This window comes from Gobius niger (assembly GCF_951799975.1).
Source record: "Gobius niger genome assembly, chromosome: 10".
Taxonomy (NCBI): domain Eukaryota; kingdom Metazoa; phylum Chordata; class Actinopteri; order Gobiiformes; family Gobiidae; genus Gobius; species Gobius niger.
Genome location: NC_136861.1, coordinates 30725387 through 30747270, shown reverse-complemented (window position 1 = coordinate 30747270; position 21884 = coordinate 30725387). Strand labels below are relative to the sequence as shown.

At 40.9% G+C, this 21884-nt stretch overlaps 2 protein-coding genes across 2 annotated transcripts in view; one reads left to right on the top strand and one right to left on the bottom strand.

Moving 5' to 3' along the window:
• Nucleotides 1-5946, bottom strand: part of eps8l1a (EPS8 signaling adaptor L1a) — a 23387-nt gene extending 17441 nt beyond the window's left edge. The window contains exon 1 of the mRNA XM_079563955.1: nt 5825-5946. The gene's annotated coding sequence lies outside the window, so the exon portion shown is untranslated. The remainder of the gene's footprint in view (nt 1-5824) is intronic.
• Nucleotides 2598-21884, top strand: slc6a16a (solute carrier family 6 member 16a). The gene is made up of 12 exons (XM_079563954.1): nt 2598-2861; nt 5855-6086; nt 7881-8038; nt 12089-12215; nt 12299-12474; nt 12544-12654; nt 15962-16203; nt 16361-16541; nt 19340-19541; nt 20825-20984; nt 21053-21215; nt 21276-21884. The coding sequence occupies exons 2-12, from the start codon at nt 5855-5857 to the stop codon at nt 21612-21614; spliced, it is 2091 nt and encodes a 696-aa protein (XP_079420080.1). The 5' UTR covers nt 2598-2861; the 3' UTR covers nt 21615-21884.

The following is a 21884-nucleotide window of genomic DNA, read 5'->3' as shown; positions in this document are numbered from 1 at the left end:
GTTTTGGGCTGTTTTAAATGATAAAAGTCTGAACAGGAGCTTGGAGCTTCTCCTGCTGTTTCCTCTGACAGCGATCACATGCCTTTGCAGTAAAGTAATGTGCCTGTGCTCAAAGTGTACAGCCCCACGCATGCACTGAAAGATTTATTTTACGTACTTAGTTGTACAATGCATTCGATGGTGTGAAAGCTGCAGTTATAATTTTACTGCTACGAAGTTGATAGTCAGTCTTATCACTTGAATTAACACGACTCAGTGAGAAAATATTGTATTTTGATATTAAACATACTAAAACAGGACCACACTCTGAAATGTTTTGAAAATTTGAAAATTAGTAATTTTTGTCATGATGTTAGTTTATGTTCACAATTTTAGTTTTGGTTCTCAAGCTGATAATCCATTCAAAAATCAGAATGAGCCCCATGAGCGTTGGGTTGCCAGGTTCAAAAGCTAACATATTTTTTCTCTAGATCATCAATATTGTTTATTTTTAAAGGGGGGTTATTATGCAAAATCGACTTTTTCAATCTTTGCATCATGTTATTATGTCATTCCCTCATTAAAAACATGCCTGAAGTGTTGCCTTGGCACATTCACGTATTTTTGAGTAATCTGTAAAAACTCTGATGGCGGCCATTTTAGGGATAGGTTCGCCTGAGTCCTCCTAGGAACGCCCCCACCTCCTGGAGATGCCTCCGAGCTTTCGTCACCAGCCCAGTAACCAACCACTGCTCCTCAGCAGAACCCCCTCCCCACTGATGCCACAGACAGTGTGTGGAGGGGGCGTGTCGGAAAGGCTCAGAGGTTCTTAAAGAGACAGAGGCCTATTTCAAGACATTCACTACAGCCATTTTGGGAGAGCCATTTTATACAAGGCAGTTATTTTAATTTACTGCATTTACAGACCAACAGAAGGTTTGGTCATCATTGTAGCGTGATATAGACTGGTGCAATGGGATTGAAAAAAGCAGAATACCCCCTCTTTAAATAGGTTGTATTCCCTAGAATTTGAGGTACTAATTTCAGAATAAAGCCACACAGTGTAATATTTTGATTATACTGTTGCCACTAAAACAAAACAATGTTGTTTTTTTACTTTTTCTGTTTGTTTGTTTGTTTGTTTGTTTGTTTGTTTGTTTGTTTGTTTGTTTGTTTGTTTGTTTGTTTGTTTGTTTGTTTGTTTGTTTATCAGGACAGTGTACAATTGCATTACACCCGAGAGCAAAGATGACCGTACCAGACACCCACTCAGTAAAGTTAGAGTCAGGTCTGAAGAGCAGTGTTAATTTTAGACTAAAAGTGATATTTTTGCTGACTAAAATTTGACTAAAAATAAGTCAATAGTAGTTTATGAGATTACAACGGAGACTAAAATCTCCAAATAATTTTGTTGACAAAAATTAATGACAATGAAAAGAGACTAAAATCTTCCAGTGACAGTTTCAAAGAGACTCACATTTCAATCCTCTGCCAAAGGAACAACACTGAGCTTTGTTCATGAGGGAGAAGCTCCATGAAGCAGGGGACAGCGATTAATAAATATGGTAAATTTAATAAATATTATAAAGTTGAACTATATTCGATTAAGTCAACTATTTACATGCACATTAAAAAAAATGAAACTGGACTAAAATTGAAGATAATTATTTTACGGTGCCTAAATCTTGATTAAAACAAAATTTTCGTCAAAGAAATATGTTGTCAAAATGAACCCGCTGAAGAGAGATATTTTTCAGCAATAAAAGTATCTGTAATCACATATATGCATATATGTTGGGAGAAATGTTATTCGGTGTGGCTTTAAGGGCAAAGGCCAACACTTAGGCCTACACACTTTTTTTTCTACTTGAATCATTTTCGGGGCGAAAGCTTTTTCCTCCAACTTGCGTAAACACCTCTGATTTAGAAAACGAAGAAGCAAACGCGCGCAAAAGGGAAAGGTGTGTTTTTTGCAGACAGATAAACAGCGCCCTCCGCTGGTTATACGGGCGAGTCGCACTTAAACCAGCTCAATCTGTCTTTTTTTCTTGCTTCCACTCAAGACGCACGCGTTAGCACAACAAATAATGCTCAGTTAACCCAAACGAACAGGCTAAAACAGGCACTTGACTTGTTATTATCAAGAGTCCGTTTAATCCTGAAGAGGCCAAGGACTTAGTAGCGCGTCATCATCACACACACTGTTCACGACAAATACACATCAGGCTCATCTGTTTGCTTTGGAATCAACAGATGGAGACAACAAATAACACCAAAGTCTACGATCCCAGTGCCAACAAGGACATCCATAAATCCTTCCGGTCTCTTGTGGTGTTATTTTTACGCGCATGATATGGCCAAGTTATATGTCCGTCCCCCCCCCCAAAAAAAAAACAGGCCTATAGGCTGTAGCAGCTCTTGAGCGGAGTCGCCTCTGTTTGTTTACACCCGTGTTTCCAATGCGTTTTGGCACCGAAGCACGTTTGAGCACGTTTTTGTTTTCTGTTTTTTTGGAAACGCGCAGAGTGACGGGCGTCGCGCAGAGGAGTACAGTGTGTTCACACAAGCAGCCCCACACGCCCTTTAAGGGGAGCCAGGTCAGCCCCTCGCGGCGCTCATTGGCTTCTGCTTCTAACTGTCCACAAGCTCCTGCAGCTCCTGGTCAGCGACGCGCTTTGTTTCACCCTCAATAACCAGGCGTGATTTGGACGTAACTTATTCTAAAGAGGATTTGCTAAGTTGTTAACGCCGAGAGAAGAATAAAAAAGAGGGGAAAGTTTTGTTCTTCTTCTGTTAACGGGACTCAACGTGGCGAGCACAGAGAAGAGCGAAAGCCAGGACTTCTGGAAACTCTACTCCGCTGTGAGAGCCCTGTCAGCGTGGTATGTCCACAACACTGCGCTTGTATGCTCTTATTATACCAGACTGAGCTTCGCCACTGAGTCACCTTTGCATGAGTGGTGCTATGTCAGAGCAACAATAAGTTTTCATACAGCCTTTGTCATGGTTATCTCCGCTCTGCAGATGGCTCTCTCCCATGTTTGATCAGATATGTTGTTAAAGTCAACAGATGAATACGCAAAGCACGTGGAGGTCAGCAGTAAAAATGCAAAACTGACCATGTGTGTTTAGCACTTTCTATTGTGGTCTGGAGCTGTGAGTGTCATGTTACCTATAGTAGTAACTTGGTGTGATCAAGATAGTTTATGTGTAATCAGTTTCCTGTATAAGAATGAGAAGGTGCTGAACATAGCTCCTCAGAGTCAGGATTATGCAACAGTGGTGTCTGTGTGAGGCTACACTGACATGTGTGAATGCATGTGTATACCTGCAGGAGACTTGGCTAATTTCCCCTCGGATACATTTATGTTATCTATCCAGGTTGTACATCTCACACACAGATTTCGAAACCACTGAGGGCAGATGTGCTTCAGTCTTTATTCTGTGATTTCTCCAGCAGCCCTGGGCAGCCATCGCTGAACGATGTTGAAGTAACTTGTTATATGCGATACGGCTGTGCAATATCGCGATAATGATATTATTGCGATATTTCACTAAACCATTTCTACACGATATGCTCCATTCTTATCGAACACAAATCATAACTAACTCATTTTTCAGCAAATTGTGTAAAAAGGAGACAAAAAACTAAAATTGACCTAAATGAGGACATGTTTAACTAAAACTGAACTTCCACACATTTGTAGGTTTAATGCATTGTTTGTTTTTGGCAAAGTTTTAAAAAAGGCTTTAGTGCTGTTGTTGATTTCTTGTGATACGGACATTGCATAATTCAATATCGCGATACAACATTTGTTGCGATATGTTGTGCAACCATCCTGGTCTGATTTACGACTGTTGAATGCCCTGTTACACTCCTGCTGGTCTATCTGTCTCCAAAAAGAAGAGGATTGATTGTACAGTGACACAGATAGTGTCATGTTCCACACATGACCAGCGTCAGCAGCTGGGTCCTGACAAGCTCTTGTATTATACAGCCATACGTGTATAAGTATACATATACGTGTGTGTATACTACAAAAGGATATAAGTTAAAATCTTGAAAGTGCCACACTGGCAGACTGCCAAAGACACAGAGCCCTTTTCAAACATGTCAGTGACATGTAAAGTTTGAGCCTGTTCAGATACTGTGATAGAGGCCCTCTTTGTTCCTGTGGTCAGAGTAGGACTGAGGCGCTATGGCTCCACACAACAACATCCCTGTTACTTACAAAACATGTCACTATCATTTATCACCCCTGTACTGCTGTCAAAATTTCAGTCGTCAGAACTGTTTTTAGCATATTTAGCTAAAGTTATTTTCTAGCACATATGGTTTTCTTTTCTTTTTTTCACTCAGAACTAAACTGTGCGGTTGTTTGGTTTTCTAATCCTCCCAAGAGATGGACCTCGGCTGACCGATGTGAAAGAAAAGCGATGTGGGCGTTTGTAGCATGGTAGAAAAGGGACAGAAGGGAAGTAAGGAACATTCAGAGACACGAATGAGAAGAATCTGCCTGTGGACTTGTTTAGATGGGACAATTCCTGTAAAATGTGTTTTCCTCTGTGTATGGTTTTGTATGGACATAATGAATCCACTTGTTTATATTCTAAAATCTTGCTAGACATCACTCCCTCCGGCTAGACGGAGAGCTGCGATGTTGAAATAGCCTTTCTTCAGCCTTGTTACCAACTATAACCCCCCCATACACCTCAGCACCACCCACTGCGTGAACCAATGTGATCCCTACACTTTCCCGTGCCCCTCCCTCGCCCCCCGACCTGCCTATTTGCCCTGGTTGCTGTTTGTGTCCGTGCATATTTTTACCAACTCTCATACCGCTGCCTTGCCTTGTGTATCTACGTATGTGTTTCGAAAGTCACCTGCTGAACCATGAGTGCAGCCAGTCGCCAATGACCTCCCCTAGATCAGACGCCACTGGCCACAGCTACACTTTTCCGTTGTCAGGCGATACAGTGAGGTCAGCGCTGAACCCCGTTTGGTGCCACTGAGCAAGTGCCATTTTGGTACGAACCAAATCAGTCGCAGTGTGTGTTTCACGGTTGTCTAGAAACTCATCATAAACCCTTTTAGACCCTATACCTGAGAATTCCGGGATGGAATCACGTAGAGGATCTGCTTCAAGGAAACAGACGAACCTTTATCTGTTGCAGCTGAACCTGAGATCAGAGGCTCCACATTTCTGATTGGTGACACCGATCACCCAAATACCAGAAACAGAAGAAAAAGAACCCTTCAGCCTCTTGGGGTTAGATTATTGCAGTAGTCAAAACCTCGATTGCGCTTTGATATCGATAAACCTTGCAGCCCATGTGCTCATTAGGCATCAGTGTGAAGAATTGGGATGCTAGAAATGTGTTGGAAAGTAAGGGATGAATTTCTTTTCACTGCAAAAATCGGGAACCTTCAATATGTTGCGTTCAAGTGACATCAGGACATTCGACAGAACGTATAGTTTAAAATCAAGGCGCTGGTCAGGTAAGAATTTTATGACGGTAATATCTCTGTCATTACAGGAGCAATCCACACGAAACAAAAATGGTCTCAGAGCTCAATGTCTTCTCTTGACAGGTTTAAACTAAGGTTCAATGCCTTGACTGAAAGATGCTTAAAAGTGTGTGTGATGTTGGCCAGTATATAGGACTTTGAGCCATAAAAATAATCTGGTAGGTTTTTGGGTCATTGCAACCATCCTCAATTGACCAGATAGTTTCTTCTTCTTTTTTAACCAAAAAAAATCTTAACCGTTTACCTAAAGAAAGAAACCAATGTTATCCCATAATACCATCTTTTGAATTCTAAATCATTAAGCATGCCACTCACTTGTAACTGGCACTATCATCTCATGTGCAGATGGAGAAGCCCTCTCTGAACGGCGAGGAGCGGGCGTGGATGGGGCAGAGCCAGTCTCAGTCGCAGCTCACCGCCGCGGAGGATGAGGAGGAGGCAGATGGAGCTGAGGTCACCTCCGCCGACCGCCCAGCCTGGGATTCCAAGATCCAGTATGTGCTGGCTCAAGTGGGCTTCAGCGTGGGGCTGGGCAACGTCTGGAGGTTCCCCTACCTGTGCCACCAGAACGGAGGAGGTGGGTGCTGTCAAGAGGCAAAAACACAGTGTCCACAGTGTGATAGCTCTCTCGCCTCACAGCAAGAAGTTCCCAGGATCTAGGGACTGTGAGGTGTATTTCTTTATGGAGTATGCATGTTCTCCTTTTGTCTTGGTTTTTCCTTTTTAGTTTCCCACGTCATCATTTAACACCAAAAATGCTAACCCTCCAGTATATGGATCCCTACGAACCCTACGAAGCAGGGTTGCCAGGTCTGTGGTATTCCGCCATAATAGGCTTTCAGCACGAAATGTTGCATTGTACCATGATGCTAACGTCCGAGTGACAGCTGTTTCCGGTCTGTGTTTTATTCCTATAGAGAGTTAGCCGCCGTGTCTTGCTAAAATAAAAAATACATTTCAAAACGATGTAAATGCATCACTGGGGGAGACTTCTGTGTTTATACCTGTTAGTGTTTTAGCCTTGAAGCTAAAGGCTAAGGTTAATCTAATGCTAACAAATGGTAAAATAACACCACCATCTAACTAATTGTAGTGAAAGACAGTGTTTATTTAAGTTTTTTAACCTTATTTTATTTTTATTCACTTTAAAATGTGAACAAGAAATAGTCTTTACCTTACTCTAGCCAACAGGAAGTTAGCCAAAAACATACCGTGCACAGCATAAACAGGAGAAGCGGCGTAACGTAATCGTAACGTATTTGGACAGTTAGCAAGTCAGCTAGTCCCTATAGCCGTTAGCATTAGCTACCAAACATCGCAAATTATAAACGGTCCAGATGTTTACAGCTGTTGTCAACATCGACCACATTTAGGTCAAAGCCTCGGTAGAAATCATTCATGAATGTACAGACATTTTGAGATTTTACTTTAGATGCAAATTAGTGAATAAGTGTCCGCTGAGCTCAATGCTAACTCAAATTCAAGGCGCATTGAGTTGCCTTGTGTATGAAATGAGCAGTATAAATAAAGTTGCCTTTCCATACCATTTTCATGTATAAATACATGAATATAATGACAATCAATGTGAAAGTATTCTAAAAGTATTCAAAGTATTGAGATACGCATTTTATGGCAAGTATTCAGTAACTAAATACAATTTCAAGGAGGAATTGAAGGTATTTCTGTGATGTCTGTGGTGCACAGAACCTGTTGCCCGGCTATTTGAGTGTTTCCATGTGTACTGGCTGTGCCTTTTTCCACGTAAAATATGTTGTTAATAACATAAATTATGTTATTAACAATTGTTAATTCAGTAGTTGAATGATCAAATTTAAACTCTGAGTCTGTCTAGTCAGAGCTGCTCTTTCTGTGAGGGGAGAGAGAAGGCAGTGGGTCCTTCATGGGAGGAGTGTGCACTGAAGTACATTGGATTTGTTTTTTATTTTTACTTTTTGTTTTTTTGTTTTTTGTTTGTTTGTTTGTTTGTTTGTTTGTTTTTGGGGGGGAGTTTTTGGCTATTGATACCTGGCAACCCTGCTAGGATAATAAATTCAAAATACAAATATCCCAACCAAGTCAGTATGCATTTGTACAAAGATATTAGACAGTATGAGAGATGCAGACTAAATGGAAAGTCCCATTTGGACTTCTTGTTGTGTTGTTGGTAGAATTTCTAACAATCTGAATTTGGTAAATGAAAATATTGTAGCCCTATTATGAGATACTGTACATACATGTATTTATAAGTAACTACTGCAAAGAATGTGTATAGTATTTGGCTCTACTTAAACAAACAAGATTAAAATAGAACAGCGATGTGTTTGTAAAGCAAATGACCTAATCCTCCTACATGTTTGCCCCGCTCTCACAGGCGCCTTCATGCTGCTGTATGTTTTCCTTTTGGTGATTGTGGGAGTACCTCTGTTTTTCATGGAGCTGGCGGCCGGACAGAGCATTCGCCAGGGCAGCATCGGCGTGTGGAAGCACATCTCTCCAAAGCTGGCCGGGATCGGCTACTCCAGCTGCATAGTACGTTGGCCTGTGGAATGAATATGTATTCACAATGTTTCTGACTATTGTACGTAAAATTGAGATTAAATTTGCTGCACATAATGTCTGGGGGAGCATTTACATTGGAGAGAGACTGAAACACAATCTGCTAAACAAACACAAGAATCGCAGGTAAAGGTAGAGGTTTAGCAGCTTTTATACTGTGCATAATAGAGCCCCACGGAGACAGTATGTTTTACATGTTACCTTCTCCGAGGTCAAATACTCTAGTAAGCACCATGGTAACACTTGGCAGGCCAACTGGCCACAGGTCTGTAATAAAACTCTAGATATGATATTAGCATAGTAATCAATGTACATTCCACTTAAGAACTAAAGTAAACTAATGAGAGACTATTGTGATTTTCATTCATTATGAAAATTCGACTTTTATATACGTTTTCCCAAGCCCAGGTTTTAATTTCGATCAATGAAGTCAGCATTATAAATAATGGTTGTAGAAAAAAATGTTTATTAATGATGTATACATAACATGTAAAGATGTTTAAATAATGTATAAAAGAGAGCCTAGTGCAGTGTTTTTGTGGTTCATATGTATGTTCATATTCCAGTTAAAATATGGTCTGATAAAGACAGATGGTAGGGGAAACCAGAGTACCCGGAGGAAACCTGCGCAGACACAGGGAGAACATGTAAACTCCACACAGAAAGGTTCTGTCCGGGAACAGAAAGGTTCTCGGATGGAAAGGTCTGCACCATAGATAGACTTTCACTTGCTGGGAAAGCGTGACCATAGATACAGACTCTGGAATTGGCCATAAATTACCATGTTCGACGTTACCAGAGGCAAAAACATGCTCTAAAACTACTTTAACAAATCCTGAATGATGAATATAATTGATACTAAATAAAGATATAAAGATGTGGAGAAGAGCAAAGTCGTTCAACAACCCGAGCTTCTAGTGCCGGTTTTCACTTCTACTGGACTATTGTGTGAAAACATCCATATGGATCCGCTTTTGACTTTATTTGTGTGTGCTAAATAGTCCATCAGAAAACTCACTGTATGTGCTAAAGCTGCTCACCCTGTAGTTTAGACCTCTACAAGTGTGTGTGGTTCTTTTATTACTTTTGCAGTTCACATTTCAGTCTTCTCTCAAATGTTTACGCTCCTTGACGTGTTTAAAATGTGCTCTTTATAAATATGTAAATTGCAAACCTAATCTCGATCGCCGCCCCAAAAAGACTGCCATGTTTTTAGGAAACTCACTCAGCCCTAGCGGTAAGGAGTTCTTGCGTCTCTGTTTACTTTGCGCGTGGCTGGGCCGCATATGCACATCTGTAGGAGCACGGCGAGGGATTTATTTTTCTAAGGAAACCAGTGAAATACATCGGTCGGCCTTTTTGTCCTTCCAGGCCGTATATCACCGTTACTAGAGTGTTGCGGAGGGAGGCCAAAAGTTTAATATGATCCAAAGCTGCACAGCTGCAGTTAGGCGACTTGGAGGGGGGGTGAGTGAGTGTTGGAAGCTCCCCTGTGTGTATACATAGGAGAAGGGGTGATGATGACATTCAAGCCGGCTGTGTGAGCGGGCAGCGGGTTACATAACAGTTTCTCCGTACAGCCAGCACTAGCAGTACTTGGACGCCCCATACCTCGGTCAGAAGCTCTGTGTTTTTCCGTAAAGGATATTATTCCCCATGCGGAGTTGGCTAGTTTCAGTAAGCTTCTACTTTGGAGATCATAAAAAGAGATACGCATCAATTTGAGCCGAGGTTTTTGTTTGCACCAATTCTCGGCGCTTTTTCAGGCATGAGGACCAGTCCGAACACTTCAGCGCAAGTCTGTGTAGCTTCAGTGCCCCCAAAAGAAACTAACTGAGCTCGTCCGTAACACTGGCAGTGGATGTGGTTGCATGTATTCTTAGAGGCTTGTTGTAGAGACACTATCAGGACAAAGTTATCAACCTTTTTTTTTCCCATGAAGCCCCCCATGGAAACATGCCAGGCCCCAAAACTCCCACCCACTCAAATGCCTTAAGGGTGAATCTCCCACTATGGACAATTTTAGCCTGTTTCCTACCTTCAGTATATTATACGATATTATTTTTGCCGTATTTTCCATCACACTCTACAAACAGAACCCTTTTTCAATGTTCCCAAAACATTCTAAAAGCTTCACACTGTACTGTATATGTATTAATATTCATTTTAAATTATGCCGAATTTTTTTGTGATCACGGAATCATGGAATTATGGCATTGTGTTGTGGAAATGAAAAATCTCCCCCAAAAGGATGTTTATATTGAATCCTGTGTAACCGTATTCAAAGTGATGCGAGCCAATTCAAGGCATTTTTCTTAAAGGTGCATTATGTCACTTTTTAAGCAAACAAAAGTTGATATTTGTGTGTATTTGACCTTGCAGTGGCCAAGTGGCTGTGTGAGTGGTCAGCATGGCGCCTTTACTTTCCACCGCAGCGGTCTCTAGGACGCTCCAGGATCAATTGTATGAAAGGTTTTCTCTGCTGACGGACCCTCTCACAAGAAAACCTACCAAACGATTGATCCTGGAGCGTTGTAGAGGCCACTGTGATTTTTTTTCCTGCATAAAGAGTTCCATAATGCACCATTAATGTGTTTGTCATTAAAGGTGCAAACACATTAAACCTTTTGCAAAACATGACATTTCTTCTAGCATGCAAAAATCCACGTTCACATTAAACATTATACATAGTGACTGAGTCTTTTGCAAATGACAAAGCGTTTTTTTCTTAAAGGGATATTTCAGGATTTTTCGACATAGGGCCTCATTTCCTAGTTATCCAGAGTGTTGTTGATTTCTGGAGATTTTTTTAAATTCATGCAGTCCTTATGTTTGAAGAGTTTAATACTACAAATGACTTATAACACCAGGCCACTGATATAAATGTCTGTGTTGACTGAATAATTCTTGAATTATAACCATTTTGCATTTAAAGGAACTTATATTTGAGCAGCATCAGCTTCCTGGTTGTAGCTACGCAGAGGCGGAGTGATCTGCTCGGTTACCGGATCTACAGTAGTTTGTTTACCTGCGGCCGGCATTACTACATGTGGAATTCACAAATATGGCAACGTTTGGAGGACGACCCCATGATTTTGAAGAGGTTTTTAATGCAGGCTACTAGTTACCATAGACATGCACTAGCCTAGCACTAGCCTAGCACCACTAAAGTCTTCAAATATAAGGACTGCATGAATTTAAAGAAAAATAATAATAATATCTCTAGAAATCAACAACACTCTAACTAGGATAACAAGGAAATGAAGGGTTAGGGTTAAAAATCCTGAAATATCCCTTTAAATTTAAAAATGTTGCCCCATTTGTAAAAATATTTTGAACAATCACATTGACTTCAATGTTATGGTGGGTTGAAGGTCCAAAACTGGACCCAGGGACAAGACGTGCTCCAATATAAAACCACTTTTCAAATCCATACGTCATAAATTATAAATAATATTGGAGCTACTATGACACATTATTCAGAACTCATACTACTATTTTTGGGGAATGAAATATATCCATAGCATTTCCGTCCTTATGCCTGCCAAGGAGTGGTAGAATCATCCACAAGTAGCAAAATGACCAAGACTCAGACACACATCTATCTGGATTCTGAAAAGCTATATCAGCATTGACCATGAAAAAGCAACAAATCAAAAATCTGAGGTCGAGACTGTGTGTGTTTGAACAAAATGACCAATATGGAAGGACAAAAACATGTTGAAACTGAAAACTGGAGCAGATATCAAGTTCTGAGACAGCCCTATAGAAAGTTATCATCCCTGAAAACAAATAAAGGATGAAAATATGCTTTTGCTCAAACAAATAGTCCATCATTCTGCTTTATGGTTCTGGAACTGCGTTGTTTAGAGAAGTGGTTCCCAAAATCTTAACACCAAGTAGTACCAAAGAAAATATTTGACTTTTGGAGTGCCACCAGGACTAAACCATTTCTAATGTACGAGTAAACAATGTTTAAACTAGTTATCAATGAGGACTAACAAATCAAAATCCTTATTTTAGGTCTGTTTTTATGTGGCTCTCTATTACAACGTCATCATCGCCTGGAGCCTGTACTACCTGGGCAATTCCTTCCAGTATCCCTTGCCGTGGCACCAGTGTCCCATCGATGTGCACACCAACACAACAGGTAAAATGTCTATAGTTTCTTATTTTCACAGCAGCTTCGAGATCAAAACCCACCTCACCACGGTGTTATTTTTGTGCCAACAGTTAAAGAATGTGCCCAAAGTTCACCCACGTCATACTTCTGGTTCCGGAAAGCCCTGAACATCACAAACTCCATCGACGAATCAGGAGAGTTTAACCCCATCATGACGGGCTGTTTGCTCGCTGCTTGGGCTCTCGTCTCTTTGGCCATGATCAAGGGAATTAAGTCTTCTGCAAAGGTATGTTTTAGTTTTGTTTTCGTCACATTTGCGTATTAAAGTTTTCTAAAGTTTCTCCCTGTGTTGTAGGTGATGTACTTTTCCTCTGTGTTCCCCTATGTGGTGCTGTTTATCTTCCTCATCAGAGGGCTCATGCTGGATGGCGCCATAGAGGGGGTCACCTACATGTTTTATCCAAAAGTAAGGGACCGTGTGGCAAATGCATATTCAGTTAGAACATTATTAACAAAACTAATCTTACTTATTGAGGAGAACTCTCACAAGAAGCACAATTTACATACAGGCAATATAAAGTTAAACAAGAGTACACATAATCATAATAAAAATAAGTGTTATTATCACCCAGCCCTACTTTAACTTTAACCTCTTACTCCCCGCCTTAAAGGGATATTTCAGGATTTTTGTCATAGGGCCTCATTTCCTAGTTATCCAGAGTGTTGCTGATTTCTGGAAATATTTTTTTTGTAATTCATGCAGTTCTTATATTTGAAGAGTTTCGTGGCGCTAGGCTAGTGCAAGGCTAGCACATTTCTATGGTATCAGCTAGCCTGCATTAAAAACAGTGTGACCCGCTCCACAGTGCACCTGAGGCAAATCACTTATAACGCCAGACTAACCATATAAATGTCTGTGTCGATAGAGTAATTTTAACCATTTTGCATTTAAAAGACATTATATTTGAGCAGCATCAGCTTCGTGGTTGTATAAGCTACGCAGCGGCGGAGTGATCTGCTAGAAAATAGTCCCTCAAAATGCGATCATTCATGTGATGCAGGTCAGTTACTATATTCCAAAAAAATATTCTATCGACACAGACATTTATATGGTTAGTATGGTGTTATAAGTGGAGTATAGGAGTGTGTCAGACTGTTTTTAATGCAGGCTAGCTGATACCATAGAAATGCGCTAGCCTTGCATTAGCCTAGCGCCACGAAACTCTTCAAATATAAGAGCTGCATGAATTACAACAAAAAAATATCTCCAGAAATCAGCAACATTCTGGATAACTAGGCGAATGAGGCCCTATGTCAAGAATTCTGAAATATCCCTTTAACTGAGCACATTTTCTCCATTTTGGCTTTACCCAAATCTAAGAGCTTCTCGACTGGAGCTCATAGGCCAGTGCAACGACTCATTTGAAAGCTAAACCTACATAACATTTTTGTTGCGTTGTCACTGCGTTTTTGTCACATTTTTTAAACGTTTGTGTTGTGTTTCATGTTTTCTTTTATGTATGTGTATTTGACATTTTTTTGTTGCTTTTTCCTCACATTCTGGGTGCATTGTTGGCATATTTTGTCTCTTTTTTGATGCCTTTTGTCTTTTTTTCGTTGCTGTTTTATTTTGTTATTGTCGCTTTTCCAGTGCATTTTCGTCTGTATTTTGACACTTTTTTTAAAGAAGCTTTAAGATTTGAGTAATGTCAAACTGGAGAAAATGTGCTCAGTTCAGGCGGGAATTAAGAGATTAAAGAGTTCTAGCGGTGTGGCCTAGCCAAGGAGGAGCCAAACTTTTTCACTCCTTTTAGACATTTTCTGGTGGACTAAAAGCATATTTAGCACACACAAATGAAATAAAACTGGGTCCTTATGAATATTACAGAAGAAAAGGAAGCATTTTTCCAATAGAAGTGGAAAAAGCGGCACTTCAAGCTACCCATTAGCATGTAGCATGAAGCTAACGTCAGGATTATGGTTAGCCTTGTCTGCTGTTTATGTATTTATGGACCAGTGAACCACTTTGCTCCTCTGCATACCTCTGTATCTTTATTTAGTAGAGAATATCTCCATAATTCAGCATTTATTTAAGTAGTCATAGAGTAGTAGTAGTTGGCAGCTTCGAGCGTGATTATTTGTGGCCGTTCCCAGAGAGACCGTCTGTATCCGTGTTCAATGATCTGTTGTCATGGGGATGTGTTTGGTTTCACTGAGTAGTCAGATTGCACGTCTCCTCAAGAGCGCCAATGCCTTCAACTGATCATACTAACATACTAACTGTTGACGTGTGTGTATGGAAATTAGAGCTGACTTTTTTTTTGTACAGTTTAAAGCTATAAAAAGTAGGGTAAACATCAATAGTAATTTAAGGGTGCACAACTTTTTAAGTTAATATTAGCGCGTATTTCACCTTTCAGTGACCCGGTGGCTGTACGGGTGGCTAGCTTAACGCCTTTCCTTTCCGTCCTGGTGATGCTTTCCGTCCTATGATGCTTCAGAATACATTTTATTTCAGTTTTTTTAGGATTTCTGGTAGGTTTTCACAATAGAATGTATATGTAACCATGGATACAGTTCAATCAGCAGTGAAAGCCTAAAAAAAACAATTAATCCTGGAGCGAGATGGTAAGTAAAGGCGCTATGCTAGCCACCCAAGCATCCACGGTTAGTGCTAGATCGTATGCTCCGGAGGGACGGTCTGCTGTGAGTTTGTATAGATCTATGAGTTGGTTGTCTAAAAATGCAAATAATCCTAATCCGAACCCTAATCCGTAAATTTGACCCCTTAACTCCCACCTGAACCGAGCACATTTTCTCCAGTTTGGCTTTAAAGCTCCAAAAGCTTCTGGAAAAAAGCTGTGAAAATAGCAATAAAACAATGATGGAAATGTGACAAAAAAGTGAGAAAACATTGACAAAAAAGTGACGAACAATGTATGAAAAAGTGGCAAAAATGTCACAAAAAAATGACAAAAAATTGATAAAAAATGGACCAAAAATGTGACAAAAAATGATTAAAAATTGATTAAAAATTGATTAAAAATTGACGAAAAATTGATGAAAAAATGTCAAAAATGTGACAATTTGTGACAAAAAAAAAATTACAAAAATGTGACCAAAAAAGTGACAAAAAATTGATTAAAAATTGACGAAAAAATTACAAAAATGTGATAAAAAATTACAAAAATCAGTTGAACACCCAACAAAAAAATGTTGGAAAAAAAATCTGATGACGTGAGGAAAAAGATCCTCTCGGTTCAGGCGGGAGTTAAGAGGTTAACCATTTCCCTGGCCCTAACCTTAATTTGTGTCATGATATCTCACGTTTTCACAGCAGACTATCCCTCCGGAGCAGACGATCTAGCACTAACCAGCATCCACTGGGTCACTGAAAGGTCAAATAAGCATTAATATATTTTTTTTTTTTACATAAAAAGTGCATCTTTAAGGAGCCTGTGGCAGTTTTCTGAGAGAATGCAGAGAAGTTCAGCTGCGGACCAAACTCAATCCTAATTCCCCCAAAGCATTTATAACATGGATAAGTTTATAAGCACATTTTACAACTTTCAAGGAGCAAAGCAGAGTTCTAATCCCACAGTAACACTAACAACTAGCCCCCTCGATAGATAATGCTTCAGAAATGCACCGCACATACATGTACTTCATCATGTGCATGAATCGGAACATTTCCTTCTAAAATTGTGTGATCAAATATGCACCAATTTGATCATTTTGATATGCTGCTGAAATGTCTGTGTGGTTCCTTTCAGCTGGAGATCTGGGGGAACGTGCAGGTGTGGCGCCAGGCTGCTACCCAAGTGTTCTTTGCGCTGGGTCTTGGTTACGGTTCGGTTATAGCTTATTCCTCCTACAACCCCGTCAACAACAACTGTCACAGGGACGCCATCATGGTGTCCGGCATCAACTTCATGACCTCAGTCCTGGCTTCGCTGGTGGTTTTCGTCGTTCTGGGATTCCGTGCCAAGACGATCGCGCAAAGCTGTGTGGCAAAGTAAGAATATTCACGGCGAGAACAATGAGTGCAGAGGGATTTAAATGAATTGCAATTGTTTTAAGTTGCAATTTCTTAAATCCCTCCACATAATGATATTGGGGAAAAAAGAGGCTTATAAATACTTTCTGAACTCACGTTTTTAATGAATCTTCAGTAATCTCGGCCTGCTCAACGTAATGGCGTCACAGGGATCAACGCAGCACTGGTGGCCCTGGTTCAACATTACGGACCCCAGCTCCGTGGCTATCGCGGATTACAGAGAGTGGTACAGTCACTACAGCAGCATGGTGGGCCCCAATATCACTGACTGCAGCTTGGAGGCGGAGATGAACAAGGTAGGGCCCATGGAGCATGACATACTGTTATCTGATGTTATTACCAAAGTAGTGATATTGTTGACTTGCTTGGTCAACCTTTTTGGTCATTTGCGCTTCAATAGGCCACTAAGACGCTTTTCTTGATGATTAAGCTTTTGCCTTAAAGGTGCATTATGGAACTTTTTGTGCAAGAAAAAAAAGTTCATATTTGTGCCTATTTGACCTTGCAGTGATCCAGCTCCAGGATGCTGGGTCACTACAAGATCAAATACACACAAAAATTACCTTTATTTTTCACATAAAAAGTTGCATAATGCACCTTTAAGGTAGCCTGGCTATCGCCAGACAAAATATCACAAGTTATATTTAGTCTGGGGACCACCAATTCATTTTCTCGTAGGAGAGGTGTGGTTTAAGATCGTCCATAGCCGTTAATTGGGCACTACGGATGTGTATCATGACCTGCAAGTAGCCACAGCCAATCGTATCATCGTATGAGATGACGTATGATGTACCTGCTGTAAACTTTTGAGCTAAACTATTTAGAACATGGTCTAAAGCTTGATTAAAATATGGAGTCGCTGCTGGATCTGTAAATAAACTTTAAAAATATATTTTATCCGTAAATAAACTACAAGCTTCCTTATGTCGAATAGCGCGTCATCGTCTTGCCGTCCCTCCTCGTTCTGTGATTGGTTCCCAAATCCATGCAAAAGTTTCGGCCATGGTCAATGATTTGAGTGCACACAGTAGTCTGGGTATTCCCAGGCTACAGTTTTCAGTGACTTCTTTTGACCATTCAAGACCACTCCGCTAACATGCCATCCCTGTTCACTCCTTAGACATTTTTGACTTTTCTCCAAGCTTCTGTCGTTGATTTCACATGCACATGGTGGGAAAGGTACCTCGCAGTTAAATTTCCAAACCATGCATAAACTTTGTGGAGTTTGCATGTTCTCTCTGTGTGTGCGGGTGAGATCTCTCCATCGAGCAAAAACATGCACAGTAAACTAACCCTCCAGCTGGGCTCTCCTCGCGAGGGAAACACATCAAGCGGAGGAGTAGAAGGGCCCCTCGGACAATATAGTCTACGTTAATCTTATGCAATATAATTAACGGCTGACACCATCGCGAGTTCATATTACTTTAACACAATATTATTCTACACATGGAAAAATGTTTAAAAACAGGACTGTGAAAGCAATGGAAAGTCTCCAGAGACAGGAGTTTGAAAACACATTACTGGATACAGTAGGTGTCCACAGAGCATTGCATCAAGCTGAAGCAAAGGAGGACCAGGAAAGTTAAACAAACAACTGAAGACAGGATATGTGTTTTATCGTATGTGCTCAAGGGTCTTTTAAACGTGTTATAATATTGCATTCCCACCATAACACACACGGGACTGTGTTTTGAGTCACATAGTTCAGGTTTCTGCATATTTAGTATATAAGTGTGTGAAATGGCAAAAAGACCCGTCATCCCGGTTAACTGTCCCAGTGGCACGTTTCCGAATTTACAATTGCCTCTTTATTCCAGCGACGGTGTTTATTGTTTTCCATCCCAATGATTTAAAGTGATAGTCTGTAATACTGCAAAATCAGGGAAGAGAGAAAGATTAAAGTCAAAAGTACCTCCCCTTCCCTCCTGATCGGACTTGAAAGCTACTCCTGGTTTGCAAAGTGAGGAGGACACATTCAAAAGTGAACGATCTAGTTCCCTCCATGTCCACTCCTGATTGGGCATGAAAGCCCCTCCTCATTCCCTGTGCACAGGAAAGCTCATCTCATTGGCTGTTTCTCAGTGTTGAGGATCCTCGTGATGATTCACGTCATCACAGCGCCGCCAAGTGGTGTTCCAGTTCTCCTGGACCCATCGCAGCCTCGTAGCTCTACTCCTCCATTTGGCTCTTTTGCAGTGGATGCACCTGGTACATTTGTGCAAACATTAAGAGAGAAGTGTTGTAAGCAAGTCAAGCTATAAAAATTTCGTTTATTTTAAGTTAATCTTAATGAAAGGCCTGATAGATAGGCCTATATTTATTGAAAAATTAGGTTATGGTTAACGTAAGTCTGCAATTGTGGACACTTAGCGATAACCTGAACCTAATACATTCCAAGTTAGTTAGAAATCCAACCAAAGCGAGTTTATAAACAGCTTTATGGCCTCTTTTATTCAAGAAACAGTTGTTTTGTCCTAAGTATAGTTTGATATTTTATCATATGATTTGATCATGTGGCATGACGCAGCCGCACGCTCCGGAGGTCGATCCAAATATGCTCAAATGCGACACCTGGCTCTGCTTTGGAGGAGCCCACTCCAAAGGAAGTCAACAAAGTGCACTATGGAGGAAGGCAATTGAGAAACACCGATGAACCCTGCCATTAGTTGCTGAGATCAGAAAATGTTACTTACTTACTTACATACATTAACTTACTTTAAACCCCATCCCAGTCCATAATGTGCTTTTCCCTTTTGCTTTCACACACCTGGGACGTTTTCTTAAGAAGTCAGACAATTTTGCCTCCACCGGTTGGCGGATAAAAAGGGAACTATATTGTAAGGCTTCATAACACCTTAGAAGCACTTCGACGGCCACGCAGTAATATCTTACTGCACGAATAATGCTCAATGTCACAGCAAGTTAAGTTTCAGTTTCTCCTGTTAGCCCCAGAACATGGCCAACAGGTTAATCATTATTCTAATATAGGCACCAGCAAACACATTAACCCAAACCTTTACTGTTGCATGGACTGTTTATGATATTGATTTTTAACTTCTCAATACTTTTTCTGTTCTCATTTTTGTGAGTGCAGGGCGTGGAAGGGACCGGCTTGGCGTTCATTGCCTTCACAGAGGTGATGGCTCTATTCCCAGGCAGCCCCTTCTGGTCCACCCTGTTCTTCCTCATGCTCCTCAACCTGGGCATGAGCACTATGTTCGGGACCATGCAGGGCATCCTCACCCCGCTCATGGACAACTTCAGCCTGCTGGGACGCCACCGCACGCTGCTAACAGGTACGAGCTCCAGGCCTGGTGAAGAAATGACGCTCGCTAATGCTTCTTGCTTTAGCTTAGATGTTGATGCTTCAGGCTTTGGTCAAATGCTAAGTAGGGTAAGTAGAATGCACCTTTAAAATGGTGCCGTAAAAACAAACTGGACTGCCTAAAGTGCATGTGGCAAATTAGACAAACATCAGAATTTTCCAAAGATTCTCCAAAAGAGGTAGATTTTTCCTGGACTAACATTTTTGTGATGTTTATTATAATGATCCTTGAGCACAGGAAGTGACATACAAAGACATCCATAACGATTGCCATTCAACCTTATTGTACCAGTGGGTTGTGTTCCCATGGTCTCACAATATTCTAAAAAGGCTATAATGTAAGATTGAGGTTGTGCAGCTTGAAATTCTATTGTGGTAACTATGGTAACTGTCAAAATGCTAATATCTCAGTAATGGCGGAACCTATCCACATGAAACAAAAACTGTCAGAAAGTTCAACATCTTCTCTCTCAGCACATATGAACTAAGGTCACATGACTGTCTCATAAAGGCGTCCAAAAGTGTAGACAATATTCAAAATCATGTGTGTTTGTGAATCCAATCACTTCCAAATAATGATCAGGGAAAACATTTGGACATTTTCTCTTTGAAGTTTGTCCTGCTCCTTTTTCTCTACCGTTTTAGAGCGCATGAAAGTAAAGTGTTTTGTGAGATTACCACTTCACTGATGTAAAACTATGAGAAATACTTACCCCAGAGAACTCATAATAAATAGAAAAATATGAAAATCAGTCATATGCACTTTAACCTGCTACTACATAGCACTACCTACTAGTTTTAGTCATAGGATCTGGCACCCAAAAGCATGGTGCGCCGTAGGATTTCTGATTGGACAGTTGACAATGGGTGGGTTCATGAACAAAAAAAGTCCAGATAAGCAACATTTATCACATAAAATATGTTTGTGTTACTGTGCATTAATCTGTATTACAATTGTTATTAGTGAAATCTATATTTTATTTATATACTAATATAACATAATATATAATTTGTTTGTCTCACATCTGAACTGTGTCTTGCCAGGGGGAAAAAATTAAAAATCTTCTAACAATCTTAATGCTTGTAATAAAAATTGCAGTTAGTTATTTTCCAGTCAGTCAGCCCTGCTCTGTCTTCTGCCAAGTCATGACGGCATGAGTACTATTTTTATTACGTATTGTATGTCAGTCTAACCTCCAGTTTGCTCAGGTGATTTCATGAGGCCATGTTGTGCCCTTTTTATTTGTTTTTCAGTGTCCAGTTGTGCTTTGGGCTTCTTGATAGGACTGTTGTTTACACAGCGATCTGGCAACTACTTTGTCACCATGTTTGACGACTACTCTGCCACCCTCCCGTTAATCATTGTGGTCATCTTTGAGGCCATCAGCGTGTCCTGGGTTTATGGTGCAGATCGGTAAGAAGTCTATTCGTTTGATAATTCTGTAACATGGAACATATTGTCACACTACTATACCTTTCCAGCTTCATGGATGATATTGAAGTGATGCTGAAGTGGCGCCCTCCAGTGGTCTACAAGTACCTGTGGAAATACGTCTGTGTTCTGGCCATGGGGGGTCTTCTGGCTGCCAGTTTCCTACGTATGGTGTTCAAAGGGCCCACATACACGTCCTGGAATCAACACACTGTAAGATATGACTACTTTTGTGTGTAGAGATCTTTTATAACACAGTTTGTTTTGGAACAGGCCTCTGAGAAGACTCTGGAGTACCCCGGCTGGGCCCTCGGTATGATCGTCATGCTTATAGTGCTTGCCAGTCTGCCTGTGCCCATCGCCTACATCCGCGCTCTGTGGCAAAGCCGCAAAATCCGCAGCCTTAACTCAGAGGAGAGAGACAGTCCTGACATGCAGAGGGAGCTGTACACCAAGTGTGGCTCAGTGGAACAGCTGGACTTCCCTCATCAGGGCCGTACGGAGGAGCAGGAGGGGCCCAGGGTGGGCCCCATTTTTCTGCCTGTGGGCCATGAACTGTACCGGCTCCTGCCCCAGCAGGAGGACGAGGAGGAGCAGGACACAGGGGTGTGAGCACTGTGTCACAAAGGCCAATACTGTTGACTGCCCTGACAGCATTAAGTGCATTCATATCTCAGTCTACCTCAGTTTTCTATTGCTTATTATACTTTGAACTTGCCAAAGGAATTGCCAAGCTGCATTGAAGGGAAAAAAGCACAAAACTTTGTTCCAGGCCATATCGTCATATCAGTTGTAATAAGTGCCATTTGAAATGCAGCTACCAGATGTCACAAGCTTTACTCTGAGTTTTTGAAGCTGAAAAGCATGTACAGTTTTGCATGG

Excerpts from the sequence above, each read along its gene's own strand:
- slc6a16a (XM_079563954.1), top strand. The coding sequence starts at position 5,855 with ATGGAGAAGCCCTCTCTGAACGGCGAGGAGCGGGCGTGGATGGGGCAG. Across the intron at positions 8,039-12,088 it reads TCGGCTACTCCAGCTGCATA|GTCTGTTTTTATGTGGCTCT; the intron begins GTACGTTGGCCT and ends TCCTTATTTTAG. Across the intron at positions 12,475-12,543 it reads GAATTAAGTCTTCTGCAAAG|GTGATGTACTTTTCCTCTGT; the intron begins GTATGTTTTAGT and ends CCTGTGTTGTAG.